At 39.6% G+C, this 20,620-nt stretch overlaps 1 protein-coding gene across 3 annotated transcripts; it reads left to right on the forward strand.

Annotated features, from left to right (window-relative positions):
- Positions 1–305: 305 nt before the first annotated feature.
- On the forward strand, positions 306–20,206 carry kdm5c (lysine demethylase 5C). 3 transcript variants are annotated; one of them, XM_072449016.1, is made up of 29 exons: positions 306–673; positions 2,650–2,796; positions 3,589–3,666; positions 3,747–3,869; positions 3,943–4,113; positions 4,259–4,393; positions 6,279–6,335; positions 7,508–7,631; positions 7,709–7,983; positions 11,530–11,688; positions 12,399–12,518; positions 12,585–12,743; positions 13,038–13,219; positions 14,002–14,164; positions 14,443–14,562; positions 14,635–14,829; positions 15,525–15,706; positions 15,783–15,907; positions 15,970–16,117; positions 16,188–16,278; positions 16,402–16,784; positions 16,885–17,023; positions 17,105–17,284; positions 17,358–17,486; positions 17,564–18,280; positions 18,362–18,395; positions 18,477–18,676; positions 18,757–18,915; positions 19,324–20,206. In XM_072449016.1, the coding sequence occupies exons 2-29, from the start codon at positions 2,653–2,655 to the stop codon at positions 19,330–19,332; spliced, it is 4,701 nt and encodes a 1,566-aa protein (XP_072305117.1). In that variant the 5' UTR covers positions 306–673; positions 2,650–2,652; the 3' UTR covers positions 19,333–20,206. The 3 variants fall into 3 exon arrangements, with proteins under 3 accessions (XP_072305117.1, XP_072305118.1, XP_072305119.1); XM_072449017.1 differs by having other exon boundaries at positions 306–669; XM_072449018.1 differs by lacking the exon at positions 6,279–6,335.
- Positions 20,207–20,620: the final 414 nt, after the last annotated feature.

Raw genomic sequence — 20,620 nt, forward strand, 5'->3', positions numbered from 1 at the left:
ATTTGTATATATGGTAAGTATAGACCCTGCAAATATAAGGGCACATTATGTATCCATGGCGTGTACATAGTTCCGCTGCTGGACTGAAGCCTAAACTCATCCATTTACAGGCAGCCCATTGACCTACTTTTCCAAATATAAATTACTCGCATTTGCAATCAAGCACTTTTGTCACCTCAGAGAAAACTATTAATTATATACAAAAGCCACTGCTGCCCCGACAGGCTACAGTCTAGTACGTATAGTTCGCTGATAAATGACTTGTAAACGCTTTGGTCGTGTGAGGAGCTGGGGGAGAAGCAAAAAAAAAAATAACTAAGATGGCGTCTCTTAAGAAAGATAGGATGGCCTGAAAGGGGTGTCGGTCTCGGTCGAAAATGGTTGAAAACGACATGTTCGATAAACTTTGAAGCTTTTGTCTACGTTTAAACCATCGCCACGGCCCATGTTCCGCTCGTCGCCGCTTTGGTAGAAGGAGATACATGGGGGAATCTGTTTGAAAAGCGGCTGAACTCGTTACGAGCGACGGCAGCTAGCTGTTAGCAGTTAGCTTTAGCCAACGGGTCCGACACAGCTGTCCGACGTTAGCTAAACCAGCAGACATCAACACAACAGAGACCAACAACAGAGACCACCAGCCCTTTACAACCCCAGGACATCGAAGTGTCTGTGGGTCAGTCTACAAAATACATACTCGTTTTGTGCCTGCAACAACAAGCTTTTATTTCCTGTAAACTGCTAGCTAATGTGTGCATACTGATACATTATGTAGTTTGGGCTAGCTGGACTGGAGTGCTGCTGCTGTGAGTCTAATTTCTGGTCAGCTAACTAGCTTTGGAGATAAAGGTGATAGGACTGGCGTAGAAAACTGGAGGCCTTCGCGTTGTGTCTTAGCCTCAAATTCCATTCATGTTTAATATTCACCTGAAAGGCATGATTTTGTGTTTATATGGGCACCTACTAATGCCCAGGTTGTTGACACTTATGTATTATTACTTAATGTTTTTTGAGGATTAATCTTCGTCTCAAGTTACAGCTAACACTTATACTCACTCAAAATGCTGAAGTAGTGAATCATGTTTTACCAGACGTGAGAAGTAATGTGTTTTATTTGAGTATATTTTCAACATAGTTGTGTTTATAGTCTAAAATGACACTTAATCCACCTCCACGCAGTGATGCTTTTCTGGCCTTTGGGTCCATGGCCTCCTCCTCGCCATTGTTTGTTTGAAGGCTGATTATGAACAGTCAGGTATAAAGGCTGTGTTTATGATAATTATGCATGTGTGATAGATTATACATTTAAAAAGTAAATGTGTGTATTTTTGTTACACTTAATTTGTTATAAAGATGTTAATAGGGCACTACTAAAATATTTGTTGAATTGGATTGATGTGGTTAAGATTATGGTTTGACTTTCTGGGCCTCTTCCCCACTGATGTTTTTAATGTTTTGCCTACATTAGGGTTCGTTATGATGATGGCCATACCATAAGCCTATTTGATGTATCATCTGAAGTGTCCATTTTGTTCTTGCTCAGCATCTTGGGTGTTGTTGAGTCGTTTTTGCATGTGTATAGACCCTTTAACATGCTGTCATCAGACTGGTCAAAATCCCAGAATGAGGCTGACTAAAACAAAGTGGACCGTGATACATTTTCAGTGATTGACATCAGAACTCATTGCTAATGATTTAAAATCTTTATTACAAAAAGTTGGTAACCATTTTGAATTTCCTTGGTAGAAATGTGAGTTTGTTTGCTTCACTAATACAAAATACAATTTGTTGCTACAAATTTTTTTGAGCTTCACAAAAGTCTTAATTTGTGATTAAGAGTGTAATATAACTGTAAATGATACAGTATTGTGGACTCCAGTAAAAAAACAAATGCCTTCAAAAATTATAAATGTATGTTATAATGTCTTATTACATAAACAAATAATGTCGTTGTTGTTTTATGGCGGTTGACATCCGAGTATGTAACAGGCAATATTAATGTTGTTGTTGTTGTTTTATGGCGGTTGGCATCCGAGTGTTGCATTACCGCCAGACTTTATTCCTCAGACGTTTCGTAGTTGTTGTTGTTGTTTTATGGCGGTTGGCATCCGAGTGTTGCATTACCGCCAGACTTTATTCCTCAGACTTTTCGTAGTCCTCAGACTCTCGTCCTCAGACTAATGTCTTTTAAACCAGGCTTTGATATCGCTTGCACGTATTTGAGTGTCAAATAGTGAGTGGTAATAAAGTCTGGAGAATAAAGTCTTGGAGAATAAAGTCTTGGAGAATAAAGTCTTGGAGAATAAAGTCTTGGAGAATAAAGTCTAAAAGAATGTAGTCTGAAGTATAGGCGGTCTAAATGACGTCTAAAGAATAAAGTCTGGCAGTAATGTAACACTTGGATACCAGACGCCATAAAACACCAAAGAAGAAGAACAGGATTAAAAAACTAGGCACTTGCTTTGGCATTAAGGTGGAATATACAACAATGTCAAGGAAACGCAAAACCCCCAAATTATCCAATGTGAGGTTAAGCTCAGTGTCTGGGAAGTAATACATTTCACTTCACTTTTGCCGCCATTCCGCAATTTAAAAATCTATTTGTTTACAACTTTTAAAGGGTCTGCTGTTGGCTCTTTTTTTTTTCTCAAGGTGATGGAAATGGAGGAGTTTGTCCCTCCACCAGAATGTCCCGTGTTCGAGCCCTCGTGGGAGGAGTTCCAGGATCCTCTTGGCTACATTGCCAAGATACGTCCCATTGCAGAGAAGTCTGGAATCTGCAAAATTCGACCTCCCCCGGTAAATATTGACTCCATCAAACATTATTCCAAGGACCCTCTGCTGTTATTGGATCATAATAATCATTTTGTACTTTGTAAATGTAAGTGTGTGAGGAGGAAGTATTTGGTGCTGTATAAAGCTGTAGGGTTTTTGTTAATTAATCTGTGTCTATAGCAGTGTCTTAGTCCAGTGGTTCACAAAGTGGGGGTCGCAAGATGTTTTTAAGATGTAATGTTAAAATTATGACACTGTATTTAATCTTTTTTTAATTACTGTAATTGAAACCTGCCTATTTTAGTTAAATTGTTTGAAACTATTATTACAGACGTTTATTTAACTGTACTGTGGGCACAGGCAGTTTCATGATAATTTTCCGAGTCCCGGCCTGAAAAGTTTGGGAACCTCTGTCTTAGTCAAGCAAATGCTGCTTAATTAGTCAACTGATTGTTTTATTGTGGTTGTAAAGGATTCATCATAACCAAAGCAGAAAGGGCTATCCATGGAGAATGTTTAGCTGGAATGTGGGTTTATCTCCTTTGATTAGAATGAAGAGACTGTTTAGTTGCACATCTTTAGTATGCATGCATTTGCGTGTGCGAGCTTGTTGTAATCTTGCAGTTTGGATCAGATGCATGTGGAACATCATTTTGAGAGGTTTTGGCTGTACCACAAAATGGCCTCTGTTAGTTGACTGATCGAGCCCTAGGGTTGTAGCCCTAGGGTTGTATGTAAATTGACTGTAATATTGACTGTTATCTGAAACTATTTATGGTTTGATATTAAAATAGATTTTTTTTAAATTCATAACAGGATTGGCAACCACCTTTTTCAGTGGAACTGGATACTTTTCGCTTTACACCTCGTATCCAGAGGCTAAATGAGTTGGAGGTATTGAATTTAGAATGTCACTATACTTCTCATCGAAGTTAGGTTTTTGTATATTTATCTTTTCTTTTCCGTTTTCTCAGGCACAAACAAGGGTCAAGCTGAATTATTTGGACCGCATTGCACGATATTGGGAGATTCAAGGATCCTCTCTGAAAATCCCACATATTGAAAGGCGCATCATTGACCTGTTTGGTTTGTCGAAGGTCCGTTTCAATCTTTCTCTTCTGCTTTTTATATGTCCTTCCACATCAGCGTTTACATATTGTGTCATTTCAGATTGTAACCGATGAAGGAGGATTTGAGATGGTCTGTAAAGAACGGCGCTGGGCTCGTGTGGCTCAGAGACTCGGTTATCCCACCGGCAAAAACGTGGGTTCTCTTCTGCGCTCTCATTATGAAAGGATTGTCTATCCTTTTGAACTCTTCCAGTCCGGCTCCAGCTTGATGGTAGGATTTATAACGTAACTAAATATATGCTATGACTTCCTTTTTATCCTCACTGAAAGAGATTTTGTCATGGTTTGGTAGATCTTTTTTTTTATTTTTTAGTTTCCTTCATTCAAAGTTGTCGTTTCTTGTTCTTCGTTTGTAGCATTGCAAACCAAAGCACTATGACGGGGAGGAAGTGGATAAAGAATACAAGCCCCACTCCATCCCTTTCCGACAGTCTGTCCCACCATCCAAAATGAACGGCTACGGCCGTCGAGCCAGCCGCTGCCAACCCGAGGTGAGTACGGCATTGTCATTCACCACTGTACGGTATTTCTCTGTTATTGAGTTTTATCAATCCATTTAGACCAGAGAGACACATTTTCTTATTCAGGAGTGAAGTCGCTTGAACAGTTATCTTATGTTTTATTTAAACCCTCTGTTTTGTCAAATTTGTTCATGTGTTTATCATGAGGCAAACAGTTTAGAGCTTTATATTTTAACAGTTAAATAAAGCATTTAAACTTCTTTGTATGATTATGGATCAAACTTATTTGTACAACATATTTTGTCTGGGCAGTGGAAAAGTTGCATTAGCAAACACAAAAGTAAAGGAGTCATGGTCGTTACTTGTATTTACAAGTACTGGTTGTCCCTGGACTGATATTAAAAATGTACCAAATATCACACAATATTGTTAGAATACTTCTGAATGAATACTACGTTTTCATCTTAAAATCTTCATTGGTTTAAGTTTAGACCAACTGAAAATCCAATTCGAGAATCATTATTAAAATAAATAGAGCCATTGCTTCAAATGCCTGCCCCTTCATTCTTCAAACTTGTTACAGCTCCTGAGCACAGTCAACAATAAATAATGACATATTTTTTTTAATAATGGCTATAATTAAGGCTGCTAACAAGTATTTTAGTATTAAAACATCTCTACTCAAAGCCACTATCAATAATGAGTTTCTGCTGCTTTGTGTATCTTTTTGAATGGATGATTATTTTAATTTATCATTTTATTTTGCTTGTATTTTTCACAATACCCACTCTTCTGTAAATCAAAACTGCACTCAATTGCCTTTTCCCGCTTTCTTCCTATCTGCAAATTGTGTTCACACTGCTGCCCTTTGTTGTTACATTTCACTATTCCTTTGCTTGCTTTTTTATCAAAATCCTCACAAAATATCCATAATATACTTTAACCCCAGTCAATAACCTTCACTATTGTCTGAACCAGCAGCAGGAAAAGTAATTTATTTTATATTCTATGATGTCACACGTTGAGATGGTGGGCAGGAGGATCCAGTGTCTTTGTATTTTTGCCATTTTCATTATAAACACAAAAGAGCAATTCACAAATATACCATATAAATATATGACTTAATATGTTGCATTCACATTCTTGAATTTGATTACGTCATAATGCAGATACTGGGAGAGTCACTGTTAAAGAATGATTTAAACTGAAAATTCACAAATGTTAAATCAAACCAGAGTATTATTTGTTAAAAGTAGGGTCCACAAACTTGCAACATAAGGCTCAAAGTCCTTTCAACTGACAACAATAAATCGCTTGTTGTTATGGTCACCACTTTTTCAAGCTATTGTCAAAAAATGAGTTCACCTTGGTTCATTTGGGCTGACGAAAGACAAAGGATTTCATGCAAGTTTTAGTGTCTTGTGGATAAGCCCGGTAATTGGAGAGATATCTTAACGCACAACTATGTTATTTGTTGTAACAACATGTGCTGGGATGGGGGTAGGTGTCATATAAGCTTCAGTTTCTGATTACTCCTTTTGGGCATTATTTTATGTATTTTTGTTGTCTTTTATGTTCAACATTGTCTTCCTTGAAATGGCTCAAATAAAGACAATTAATGACTCTACCATAATCAAGATCACAACATCAGATTTTTTAAAGTCAAAAGCCAAATTGAATCAAAGGATTATGACTTGTCCCCAAGCTCAACAGTAAACTAGGCGGTTAAGAATGTGTTGAAGTCGTGTGAATAAAACCTGTTCCACAGGTTTGCACATAGACAATAGTCTAAAGCCTAAAGTATACTATAATATTGTGACGCCTTTTGATGAGCATCTCTACTTAAGCGGCCGCTGCCTCTGTCATCTGTCCCTCTGTCTTAGTTTATTGTTGCTATTATTGTCTCCCGTTGCAGGGTCCAGAGGATGTGGCCCCTCATCCTCTCAGCACAGGCTCTGAGCTCCACTCTGCGGTACTGCCTCTCCAGCGAGCGGGCCTCCTCTCTGCTCCCTCCCGCTTTCTTTAACCCGCTCACAACTGTCTGATTGTTTCAATGTGTTTACTATTAACACCATCTTCATTAACATATTGTCGTGGCTTTTCTTCAGATCTATTGCGGATATTAGAACAATTAAGATGGCATCTGTTTTTGGTTGTAGGGGTGGGCAACACTGACAAAAATATCTCTTTTTTTGTGGGATTATTTCAATAAGAATAGTCATTTCAAACAGAAATGCGTTAAAACAATGTCTTTAAACGTATTCTTTCAGGTTTAATAATCAGACAAATGTGAAATGTATGAAACATTTATCCCAAAAGTGCAGAAATGTCATCACGCCTTTAGTTGAAAGTTTACAACATAATTTATTTTCATTTCATTTTAATCTTTATTAAGAGTAAGTATTGGTTTCTCCTCATGATGATCAAATCATCTCAACTCTCTTGCAGTTGCTTATGTTACTAAATATAACGCTATTTCAACCATTTCTATTTGTAGTGCACATGTCGGTGTATTTTACAACATGTGCAAAACATAATTGGCAGTATATTGTCAATACATTATTTTCAGAAAACTGATTTCCCTTAGATTGAAAACCAAAAACAAACTATTACTCTTATTGTTCAAAGAGAGATTAAAAATGGCTTCAAATTTAAGTGCAATTCACTGATGCTCCCTGTGATTGTACTTGTCTGGGCTGTGTACTTTCTGCTTCCATTGCCTGGCTGGTGGTCCGCCTGCAGCTGCCCCCCGTAGTGCTGCATGTGCCCCTTATTGCACTTAAATTGAATTGAGACAAATGATAAGATGGGGGACATTATACGAAGGTTACTTTGTCTAAACTATTGAACAATGGGAGTATTTTCTGTCGTCGTATACATCAAACTGCTGATGTATCTTGTGTGTTTGAGGCTTCTGGTGATTTTTGGTGGTTGGCCGCCTTCTTTCAGAGATTCACTTTTCAGTTTCTAGTAAAATGGTTCACTGTTCTTTTCACCTAGTTTAACCCCTTGTGGTGCATTGCTGTCTTGTTCAAAAACTTACTTTTGCATTTGGCCGCGCAGTCCTTGCTTTGCTTTGTGCTCAATGTAAAGTAGATGACTTAGGGAAAAGTTTGAAAAGTATGTGTTTTCTTTTCTCCACAGCCTGAGCCGACTGAGGAAGACATAGAGAAAAACCCAGAGCTTAAAAAACTACAGATCTACGGAGCAGGACCAAAGATGATGGGACTTGGACTGGTAGCGAGAGACAAAGGCATCAAGAAGAAAGGTTACACGAACGAAAAAGAACGTAATGTACTTCAATAGGTTTTGGAATTGATTGTGATTTTTGTCTTCCCACTTTAGAAGAGCTGCCTCAAACTCTTACCGTTAAGGAAAGTGCATCCCCTTCTCCAGTTGACGCCGCGGTCAAGACTGATCTCGATGTCTCTCAAGAAAAGAAACCTGAAGAGACAGCCCCCAGCCCGCCCCCGCCCCCCGCCAGCGTCACGGTCAAACCCGATGTAAAGAAAGAGGAGGGACTGGACGAGAAGGCACTGGAGAACAACGACCGCGCCAAAATGACCATGAGGCTCCGGCAAAACATCAGCAACACAACTTCAGCTAGGTTACAAAAAGAGGTGCAGAGTTTGTTATTTTCAGTGACGTGAAAGCAATTCCCAACTTTACTCGATGTCTTTCCCCACACTTTTTTATTTATGTATTTATTTAACAGGACATCGTTCAGTTACTTAATGCCTGAGGGCAAAGATGCTTGTACCAGATTTTAGCCAGAAAGCTAATTTCCATCTCCAGTCCTTTGTTAAATCCAATACAATGCGCCCTATTTATAAAATATGGAAAAAAAGGCATTTATCTATATTAAGCTAAAAAAAAAAATAGTGTGTTTCCGGTAACATTGAAAAAAAAATCCAGGTAGGTAGGTCGGATTAAAAAAAATACATATATTTTAAAATCCTCGCACAGGTTTTGCAGACAGTTTTCTTTTGTCAGAAGTGAGCGTTTCGTGACAGCATGAGAGTTGTTGTTCTAGTCCAGGGCGCACTGTGCAATCACTACGAAATAATCTGATACCTCACCATGATGTTCGTTGAAAACGTTGAAAAATGTCTAACAGACTTCTACGTTCACTATTTTTGCTATTGTCACTGGATGATGTGAGCACTTTTCGACAGTCATTCCAAATATCACCCCGGCCATGGCAGCCAGTCGGCACGCTGACTAAATAGAGCAGGCCTGGCCAACCCGCGGTTCACGAGCCGCATGCGGCTCTTTGCCTGGTTTCATGCGGCTCTTTTACGTTCACATTTGTTTTTGTGTTGTGCCATTGTGAAACTGGCCCGCGTGTAGGCCCAGCGGTTAGCGACACGGCTTTGAGTGCCGATGTCCGTGAGATTCGATACCCGGCATGAACTATTAATCTTGCATTTTTTTTCCCTCGTCTCCTGACTACATAGTAAAAGAGGACTACAGAGGAATGCTGCCAAAACCCGTGAACTAATTTATGAGTTGGGAGACGAAATTTTTTTTAAAGGTGGTATGGACGATTTTTTTCAGCATTTTTTTTTATCATATTTCCTCGTGGCGTGGATAAATCATTTGTCCTGCCACGTATCAATCATAAAACGCACCTACCGCTCACCTGCAGCCGCGTCAGGCTCGTCCCCACGTTTCCGCGTGCCTAAGCGCATGGATCTATCATAATATAGTTCCCTCAGTGTACGGGGCAAAATGAAGACGGAGAAAGACAGTTCGAGCTGACGCAGAAGTGGACAGAAATCTACGGGAGACGAGCGATGCGCTCCGTTGCGCTAATAAACAAACGCACGTGTGTGTTGTATCAGTCCGCACGGGGGAGTGCGCATGCGCACTTCCGCCTGCGTTCTTAAATCAACGAAAAATCGTCCATACCGCTTTAAGATTAAAGGTCCCGTAACATGCAAAATTTACTTATCAGAGCTTTTAACCTTCTTACATTGCTATTTGTGCTTCATATATGTACCCAGAGTGTTTTTTTGATTGATTCCCGAAGTGTTTAGCTATATTACAGACTATTTCCTTTCCGCGAATCTCCAAACTGACGGGCGGTGGGGGCAAGACCGCGTCATAACCACAGGCACGCGTCATCATCCCCCCTCACCCTAGATATATATCTATATATCTATATCTATATCTATATCTATATATATATATATATATATATATATATATATATATATCTATATATATATATATATATATATATATATATATATATATATATATAGATCTATATATATATAGATCTATATATATATCTATATATATATATATATAGATCTATATATATATATATATAGATCTATATATATATAGATCTATATATATATCTATATATATATATATATAGATCTATATATATATATATATAGATCTATATATATAGATATATATATATAGATATAGATATAGATAGATCTATATATATATATATATATATATATAGATATATATATATATATAGATAGATAGATAGATCTATATATAGATATAGATATAGATATATATATATATATATATATATATATATATATATATATATATATTGATATATATATATTGATATATTGATATATTGATATATATATATATAGATTTGTTGAACTGAGAGTTTGTGTGTGTGAGACACAATGTTTGTTGTTGAAAATGACTGGCTTGTGGTCTTAGTACTGTAGGAGTCAATTTCTGTCATAATCAAGGTTGTGTTTGACATGATATTGTTAATAATAATAATAATAATTTGGCTGAGCAGAGGCGTGTGTGTAAGAGGAAGGGATGGGGTGATGTTCATGTGTGCCCATGTGTATGATGTGGCTCTTTGCTGTAACACAGTAAAAAATGTGGCTCTTCGTCTCTGACTGGTTGGCCACCCCTGAAATAGAGCATCTGCGCAGATTTCTTGTTCAAACATAGATGCGCCTGTAGGTAAAACAAAAATATGATTTTTTTCCCCGCAGCTTTTGGATTCGCGCTTACAATTTGACATTCTCGAAACGTTTGGGCCAGTAAATATGCGATAAAATGTTTAAGGTCCGGTTTTCGTTATCTTGAAATCCAAGTCGGTTGGGTTATCAGAAACACACAATTTTTTCTTCTTGGCCTTAATTGAATGTAACTCACAATTCTGCATTTAGTCATTTAGTTGTAAAAAAATCTGATGTTTATTTTCATGTTTGATTAGACTTTAGACCAGGGATTGGCAAACTACAGCCCACGGGCCACATCCGGTCTGCTGGGCCTTTCAATCCGGCCCGCCAAGCTTGTCCAAGTAATATTAAATATTATATTCTTTTCCTTTTTTGCCCTCAGGCATCTGTCTGCACTTGTATCCTGTGAAATTAAATATGACCTGAAATGAATGAAATAATAGATTCAATAGCCTATATTTGACAGAAAAGTGATATTTTAGTTAATATTTAATTTTTGGGATTTTTTTTTTTTCCACACCAATGATCGCGGGGCGGCCCTCCCTCCGCTACTTGTCTGGATTCGAATATGGCCCTCGGAGGAAAATAATTGCCCACCCCTGCTTTAGACTGTGGGTCGGCGCTTAAAGTTAAAATTTATAAATTACTTTTAAGGAATGATTGATGATAGATCTACTATATTTATATAATTGCAATACTTGAATATACTTTTTTACATAGAAAATTTCAGTTATATGAAACAATGATTTCAGTTGCCTCAATGTATTGATCAAAATTAAAACTTGAAAGAAACATTACCAGGACCAAATCAAGGATAATTAAGATTAAGAATAAAAATCTGACTTTTCAACATTTTCATTGAAAAAAACAAAGAAAACAATATCGGTAAATTTGTGTCAGATAGCGAGAGCCTTGGTATTACTGTGATATATTTAGTTTGTTGTAAATTAGGATAAGGTATTATTGTTAGTGGTCAATATTGCGATACCGATACTTCTGTAGTATGCAGTCATCACCATCATGTTGGTGTAAGACATTGAATCCTTTACTGTATTGTCCATCAATCCTTGGCCTATGCTTTGTGTTTCAATATGTTGTTAAAGCTAAACTAGCTAAAGCTCTTGAATCTTCCAACTATTCAAACATGATTTTGTCACTCTGTTCACTAAATGTTTGCATTGTCGTGTTTTTTCTTGGCAGGTGGAGTCCTTTGTGTGTCGTATGTGCGGTCGTGCAGATGACGACGAGAAACTGCTGCTGTGTGATGGATGTGAAGACAACTACCACACCTTCTGTCTCCTGCCTTCGCTCACTGACCCTCCGAAAGGCAGATGGCGGTGCCCCAAATGTGTGGCAGAGGTTAGAAAATGGCTTCATCTACTCTATACCTCTTCCAAACTTTTAGGCCTGATCCAAAAATAAATTAAAATACTCTTAAGACGCTAAGGTGGAATAATACAATGGATAATAGATGTCATGGAGGTCTTGTATCAAACATTTTTTTCTTTTCTTTTTTCAATTTTATTATTTTTTTCAACATTTTATAACCGCTGAATTAGCATATGAGATAAAACGTTCCAGTTTTTTCCATATTAACCTATGTAATTTCCTCTGCATCCAGTAGATGTCGCCAAAAATCACTTAGTCACAAAGGAAACAACAGAGATAAAAAATAATGGGGTGGGGGGTAATAAAGTCTAAAGATTAAAGTCTAAAGAATAAAGTCTGGCTGTAATGTAACACTTGATACCAGCCGCCATAAAACCCCAAAGAAAAAGAGATCAAAATAATAAGATAAGATAATCCTTTATTATCCCACATGGGGAAATTTCATTGATGCAACGCAGGTAGATACAGAGGAAAAGAACAGATCACTTATAGGAAGTTTGAAAAAATAATAATGCATACATTAATAATAATAAATAAACAAATAAAATGAATAATCATAATTATAAATAATAAAGATTAAATTCAGGCTAATTTAGGACTTTAGGAGAAATAATAAATACAATTTTGCAGACCTTATTTGTATGTACGTCCAAAAACAAAATCCCTGTTTTGTTTTCCAGGAGTGTAAGAGGCCCACAGAAGCATTTGGGTTTGAACAGGCCACACGAGAATACACTCTACAAAGTTTTGGTGAAATGGCGGACTCATTCAAAGCAGATTACTTCAACATGCCGGTTCATGTAAGTGTAAGTGTAGGTGAGTTTTGATGAGGAGCTTGTGCCTGATGTCGAGCCTGGTGTTTGCAGATGGTTCCCACAGAACTGGTGGAGAGAGAGTTCTGGAGGTTGGTGAGCAGCATCGAGGAGGACGTGAAGGTGGAGTACGGAGCCGACATTCACTCCAAAGAGTTTGGCAGCGGCTTTCCGATGAACAAGGGCAAAAAGACCCTCACAGAAGAAGAGGATGTGAGAACTTTAATGTTTGTAGAATCTACATTGAGGTGGTGATGTTGCACTTGCAGATGTGGACTAGGGCCAGATTTAAGTTTTGATTACATTGTAGTTTAATAAGAAATATCACAAACAAAACGGGTTATTTATTTGTGTTGGAGTCCATGATCTATTTACACAAAAAAATCTGTAGAATATTGGTGTGAAAAGTTTGAGAACCACTGCACGGACCGTTCCCCTCCAGAGTATGACAACAGAACATTTGAAACCCTACATGTGGAGGACGTGATGTTTGTATTTTTATGACAGAACTATGCGCGCTCCGGCTGGAACTTGAACGTGATGCCTTTGCTGGAGCAGTCGCTGCTGTGCCACATCAATGGAGACATCTCTGGGATGAAAGTGCCCTGGCTTTACGTAGGAATGGTCTTCTCAGCTTTCTGCTGGCACATCGAGGACCACTGGAGTTACTCCATCAACTACCTGCACTGGTACACATCCTGCTTTTAGAATTCTATAAGCTAAGAAAACCTTTATTTGTCCTTCAGTACAAGAACAGCAGCAAGATAAAAATGAGTATTACCACAATTACACAATTTCAAAAATGATGGCCTCATAATTTTGAGGGTTATATTATTATCTTCTTGCTCTTGCTTCTTTTTCACTATGGCTTTACAAGAGGTGTAACTTGCCAGGGCGAATTTCAGTATTATTTCTTCTATTCAGTTCAACCTGTGGGCGTCCCAGCATCTTTAACCAACAGAATGTGTGCACTCTCAATTTTATCTTGCAAGGTCTTGTCCCAATAATGCAAAAATATACCCAATTTAAATTTATTTGATTGATTTTGATGTGAATGAGGTTAAACATGTAAACTGTATGCACAATTCATCTTTATAAAAATGACATTGCAATAGTAGTCACAAGTCAACGTAAAATATTACTCTACATATGTTAAAGCAAAACTACAAATTTACATGTTTGAAAAGTAGTGCAAAGAAGTATTTTTTGTATAGCCCCACCCCCTCCATCCATCCATCCATTTTCTACCGCTTGTTCCCTTTCGGGGTCGCGGGTGACTGGAGCCTATCCCAGTGACTTCGGGCCTTAGGCGGGGTACACCCTGGACAGTGGCCAACGTGTCCCTTTTCCAAGTATTACTTATTATTTATGTTCCTGGTAAGGTAACATTAAAATACCGTCCACATCAAGTACAAATTGATATTTCTATAGATAAGTATTGAGAGAATTCTATGTATTCTTTTTGATGCAGGGGTGAACCTAAAACGTGGTATGGAGTCCCGTCGGTGGCAGCTGAGCGACTGGAGGAGGTGATGAAGAAACTCACTCCAGAGCTGTTTGAGTATCAGCCCGACCTGTTGCATCAGCTGGTCACCATCATGAACCCCAACATCCTCATGGCACACGGTGTTCCGGTGAGTGTTCATTAGTGACGCAACATTATCCAGTTCTTACAGTACCTACAGTACCATGATCATTTACAGATATTAATTTAAATATTCTGGAGAAGCGAAACAAAATTGTAGTAAAACAATAAAACAATGCATTTAACCAAAGGAGCTTGTAATTTGAAATACTGCGACAGCCCACCATATTATTGTGGCACGATATGACTGTATTTGGTTCTAGTTTCATCTTTAGTTCTCATGTCACACTGTGTAGAGTTCTGTTTATTGACGCTGTGGTTTTGCAGGTGGTGCGCACTAATCAATGTGCAGGAGAGTTTGTCATCACGTTCCCCAGAGCGTACCACAGCGGTTTTAATCAGGGTTACAACTTTGCAGAGGCGGTCAACTTTTGCACGGCAGACTGGGTAAGAGAGTGCAGATTTTTGCGATCCGATTCAAGTTTTTCGACAACAGTTCACACTTGTCTGTTTCCCCAGCTGCCGGCGGGTCGCTCCTGTATCGAGCATTACAGGCATCTCAGGAGGTACTGCGTGTTTTCCCACGAGGAGCTCACCTGTAAAATGGCAACGTGTCCGGATAAACTAGACCTCAACATGGCCGCAGCTACACACAGAGAGATGTTCATCCTCGTTCAGGAAGAGCGGAAGCTCAGGAAGGCACTGATGGAAAGGGTAGGAGCACATTTTATAGACTTCATCCAGGATTGATTTAGTCGACTAAAACATGTCATACTTTTACTGACTTAAACAATATAAAAACCTCTCGTCGACTAAATGTACAGATTTTTTTGAATAATTAAAACTAAACATACATTTAATAAAGTGGAGACCAGATCAAATTTCCAATCCCAGCGCCCCAGATCAGAGCATTAAAAGTGTATATGATGTGCAATTTGAATTGTAAAACAAAAAATATATCTGGCTGACTAAACTATTATGGATTTAGTTGACTAAATAGCATTGCATTTTGTTGACTAAAATTAGGAATAATTATTTGACTATATCTTGACTAAAATTAAAACTCCTTGTCAAAATTAACATGGCTTCTAAAATTGTCTAAATCTTCGGTTAAAGTCAGCACATTGAATTGAATTTACATGATATCACAGTTATAGTATAAATATTTTGGTGTTAATTTGCATTAAGCATTAATTTGTTTGTCCATGAGTGTCAGAGCAATGACAAATTTCACCATTTAGAAAGAATATTTAGTTGTTTGCAAAAGTACTCAAAATGGTCTCTGTAAATTTAATCTCAAGAATTGGCTATGGTTGATATTAAATTGTCATTCACCTTATTGTTTTGTTTGAATAATAAAGAATAAAGTCAGCCTTACTTCAGCGTTAACGCACATTTGTCCTTTGTAGGGCATCACTGAGGCAGAGCGGGAGGCGTTCGAGCTTCTACCGGACGATGAGCGACAGTGTGATACTTGTAAGACCACGTGCTTCCTGTCGGCCCTCGCCTGCTCGAACTGCCCCGAGCGGCTGGTGTGTCTGTACCACACTCAGGACCTGTGCAACTGCCCCACTGATAAACTCTACCTCAGGTTTGAGCACCTTTGGGAGTCTTCTTCTGTTTAGATTGAGGCTCGAGCTCAAACTTATTGTGTCTTCTTCTCACAGATACAGATACACGCTGGATGAGTTGTTGGCCATGTTGCACCGATTAAAGGTTCGCTCTGAGTCCTTTGATTCGTGGGCCAGCAGAGTTAAAGAGGCACTGGAACAGGAAGAACGAAACAAGATTGGTAAGAAATGAAACTCCATGGATTATGAGAATGGACTATGCTTCACTTTTTTGTAATTACAGACACCGAAGTTCTGGAGAAACTGAAAGTGGAGGCCAGGGAGAAAAAGTTTCCTGACAATGAACTACTTCGAAAACTCAATAAAATTCTCAATGACATTGAGCACTGTCAAAAGAAAAGTGCAGACCTGCTCAGTTTCTCAAAAACAGGGTCAGTTCTTCACCTACGCTTATGGACAATGGCTGGTTTCAGTTTCTAACATTTTTCCTTTGTTTTGCAGTGAAAACAAAATGTCAGCGGCAGAGCTGACGTTGTTGGTGGAAACAATGCAGAATCTGCCCGGTGTAGTGAACCAGTTAGAAGAAGTCAAGGTATTACTTTGTAGATACAAATTAGTTTTTAAAAGTTTTAATTTACTTTCAGTATCCAAATAGTTGGTGGTCTGAACATTGAACATCTGCTGATCTCTATCTAAAGTGTATTTTCACTTTTAGGTGGTTCTACAAACAGTGGAGTCCTTCCAGCAGTTGGCTCAAACCTTTATCAACAGTAGGGACTGGAGGAAAGAGTCTCCTCCGGCGGAGCAGCTCCAGGCGCTGCTGGAGCAGGGGGAGACACTGCCTGTGACTGTCCCAGAAAGTGAGCAGCTGCGCGGGCTGAAGGAGCAGGGCCGCTGGCTGGCAGACGTGCGCTGCACTCTGGGCACAGAGAGCGGCGAGCGGCAGGAGGTGACTCTGCCTGTGCTCCGGAGCCTGATGGAGGCTGGCTGTAATGTACCTCAGAGTGTCTCCGTGGAGACGGCCATGGCAGAGCTGCAGGAGCTGCTCACCATCGCTGAGCGCTGGGAGGAGAAGGCTCAGATCTGTCTGGAACAAAGGTAAGATCCTTTAAACTGCAGAAACTGCCTCCAGCCTTTAGTGTTGCGCTAGTTTTCTTACATGGTCAAAAACCTTGAACATATTGTTTTGATTCTACAGACAAAAACACCCTCTCTCCACCCTGGAGGCGATAGTCAATGAAGCTCAACTTATTCCAGTGAAGCTGCCCAACATCATGGCTCTTCAGGCCTGCTTAACACGAGCTCGAGCCTGGGTCACAGATTTGGATGAAATTCAGGTACATATTTAGAGATGCTCCTTTTAATCTAGAAAATGTTTCTTTTCTGCAGATAATGAAAATTGTTGTTCTTTCTTATAGAACGGGGAGCATTATCCATGTCTAGATGATCTCGAGGGTCTTGTGGCGATTGGACGGGATTTGCCCGTGTTTATGAATGAGCTTAGGCAACTTGAACTACAAGTGACCAGCGCTCACTCGTGGAAGGACAAAGCCAGCAAGACCTTCCTTAAGAAAAGCACTCAGCATAGTCTGCTCGAGGTAAAGGATCAAGACGAGCAGGAGTGTAACGTGACAAGCATGTATTATTTTAACATTGATGTTTTCGCTGCAGGTTTTATGTCCGTGTGCAAAGAGGCGGGAGAAGCGGGACCACGTGGAGCCCATGGAGGACCCTCTGGACGATACAGATAACAACACTTTAGGCCTTTCGGCGCAGGACCTGAGAGATCCTGCAGCTATTGTATGCTGAATGAATGTATCATTTTAAAACATCCCCTTTACTTTTTATTGAGACCAGATTTGTTTTTCTTTTATCAGGTATTGGCTTTCAAAGAAGGGGAGCACCAGGAAAAGGAGGCTCTTCTGAGGTTACAGAAATTAAACTTGTGTAAATCTGGTGTGTCATGTTACAAGGAGGAGAAAGAGAACGGTGGCTGGGACAGTGTCATTGAAACAGACTTATCCAACCACTCCGAGAACTCTGTGAAGGAGAACGGCAGCGGTGGCCCTCAGACTGTGTGTGTTTGTGGGGGCAGAGCTCGTGCCCCTCAGCTGCGCTGTCATCTTTGTAAGGACTGGTTTCACGGAGGCTGTGTCTCCTTCCCCTCGCTGCTCCCCTCAGAACAGTTTAACACCCTCTGCTGGTGGGACTGGGACACGCGTTTCCTCTGCCCGCAGTGCCAGAGGTCGAGGCGGCCTCGTCTCGAGACCATCCTGGCATTACTCGTGGCTCTACAGAGGCTGCCAGTGCGGCTTCCTGAAGGCGAGGCGCTGCAGTGTCTGACAGAGCGGGCCATCACCTGGCAGGGCCGAGCCAAGGAGGCGCTAGAGAGCACGGAGATACAGCAGGCTCTGGAGCGGCTGCAGGAACTCAAAGACACTCTGCAAAGCGACGCCAACAAGGAGACTGAGCTGAAAAAGGAGCCAGAAGGCGGCACAGTGATCGTTCTGTCTGACTCGGAAGAACCTGACGACGATGGAGTCATAGATTTAACCAATGAGTCGCCAAAGAAAAAAGAAATGAACGGTGTAAAGGTAAAACCCCAGACATAATTGTAGCTTTTGTGTCCCTTTGTGAGTACACATTTAAGTTTCTATTGTTTTGTTTTTTCCCAGTCTGAAAATGGTCTCAGCCAGAAGTCCAGTGAAGGTGAAGTATTGATGACTTCTACAACTATACATGTGTAATATGTGCTGAGGCGGAGCTCTAAATGGTGTTTATCTTTTTCAGGAGTGGGGTCTCTGCTGCCCCTCCTTCCCTCTCTGAAAGGCCCTGTTGTAGAGTTCTCTCCAGCCACTAGGGGGCAGTTGGAAGCACTACTGCTGGAAGGAGATCTGCTTGAGGTGGCTTTGGACCAGACCAACATCCTTTACAGGGTCCTACAAGCGGCCTCGGAGCCACCCACAGACACACTGCACACTTTAATTCAGGTTAGACACGTCATAAAATACTGTATGTGTGAAATGGCGATATTAAAGTTAATGCAATTTCTTGTGTTGGTTTTTTGTAGATTGAGCTTGCGGAGCAGCGGCGAAGCAACCGTGGTCGTCCCAAGGACAAAAGGAAACGCAAGGGCCCGAGGGGCTCGAACAGGGACGGGGCCGACGCCTCAGAGTCAAAGAAAACCTGCCCCTCCCTTCCCCCAGCTGCAGTCTACATGCATCCGGAGGTAATGACAAGCTTAAGGCCATTTATAGACCAGGTCATATAAGAGGACATTTTACGAGCTTGTAGTTTGAGATGGGGCAGGCATAATCACTACATGTATGCCATTTTGGGTGCGGCTGGATAAATATAACAAACATTGACATTACATTAATTCATGATATTATTACAGGCGGTGAGAAGAAAGCACAATACAAGCAGTATTTCATCACCCACTCGACACCCATGAGTGTTTATTATATTCTCATCTAAAATGTTTTTATTTAAATTGTTCTTTGAAATTACGTATGATACACTGCTACAAAACAATCATATTGAAACTACTGACTTAATAACCCTAATGCAGTGTAAAGCCATTTATTGAACAATAATGAAATTTACTGTATGTTTGTTTATTGCTTCTATTTTCCAGATTTTGTGATGCACTGGAGCTCTATATTTATTGGGACAACACGTTAAACGCTAGAAGACGGTGTCAAGTTTAAGGAAAGACACGGGACACCCTCATGCACCCTGCTCATAAAACCCTGTCCATTTTTCCATGACTACCGGAGCAAAACGTCTCCTAAAGTACACTCCATATCATTCATATTTCACACTGTATTACTCTGCCCGCTCCACTGTCCCTCTCCTCTTCCGTGGACATATTAGGACTCTTGGACAGATGCCGGACCTTCTGTAATTGTGTGTTGAGTTGTTTCTGAGGTCAGTATGACGTTTTCACAACTGTATTAAAAGCTAGTTCCAGCCTGGCTCACTTCGACTGTTGCAGTATCTTCTTGTATCGGCCCACGCAGGAGTCGGGGAAATCGCTCGCGTGTGGCCAGGACACTTCAGCCAAGGTTCAGCAGTTGTTTTTTTTAGCTGATCTTCAAAAATAAACCATCCTCACACTTGAGTTGTAGTCAATCTTGATTTAAAGTTATTTTACGGAGACATGTATTTTGTTTAAAGTGGGTTATAAACTATTTGGGAAGTGTTAAATGCAGGCATTCTTGTTTTTGGTGCTACTTTCTCAGACTTATCTGAACCTCTATCCAATCCCCCTTCCCTTCCCCTTAATATGTTATTTTTTTTTAAGCTTTACACTTGTTTTATTTTATTTGACCTTTATTTTCTGCTCTCTGGAAGACCATAGAAACTTTACTGTATTTGTCCTTTCTGAGTTCAAATTATTATATTAATATTATTATGGATATTAATGACACAGCTGTCGTGACTTTGTGTAAAAAGTTTTCCATTTTAATGTTTCTTTCACACTTGTTGGAAAATAAAGGTTTAGAATTGTTTAGGAATGTTGTGTCGTTATTGCATATAATCAACTCACACATATTTAATATCCATTTTTATTTAGATTATGTATTCGCAATAGAAAAGTGTGTTAAATAGCAGACACTGGACACCACGACATTTAACAAAGTCACTACATTAGTCTATGCTACAGTTTGAAGCATTTATAGAAAGTCACGTCCACATTAACAACAATGTAAAAAGCATTTGGCTCCACATCAAACATGCAGAAAACTCAGAATTGCCTTAGCTGTGTTTAGTTCAGTCGTTGCTAAAAGGTTACTTTTGTCATTTGGATGGACTAAAAAGACCAAATCACTTTGAGAATCTCTGAGCTCTGAAGTTAGTCAGAACTGGAAACCTCTTGTAGTGAAAAAAGGAGCAATGGCACCAGTGCAAACGGTTGTGTCCTTTTGCAA

The sequence above is a fragment of the Eucyclogobius newberryi genome, unplaced genomic scaffold, assembly GCF_026437365.1.
Source record: "Eucyclogobius newberryi isolate DKJ021-1_F unplaced genomic scaffold, fEucNew1.0.hap1 SCAF_17, whole genome shotgun sequence".
NCBI classification, from domain to species: Eukaryota; Metazoa; Chordata; class Actinopteri; order Gobiiformes; family Gobiidae; genus Eucyclogobius; species Eucyclogobius newberryi.

Coding starts and splice junctions, on each gene's coding strand:
- kdm5c (XM_072449016.1), top strand. CDS start 2,653: ATGGAAATGGAGGAGTTTGTCCCTCCACCAGAATGTCCCGTGTTCGAG. Junction 14,563..14,634: donor ACTTTTGCACGGCAGACTGG/GTAAGAGAGTGC, acceptor CTGTTTCCCCAG/CTGCCGGCGGGTCGCTCCTG. Junction 16,118..16,187: donor CTCAGTTTCTCAAAAACAGG/GTCAGTTCTTCA, acceptor TTTGTTTTGCAG/TGAAAACAAAATGTCAGCGG.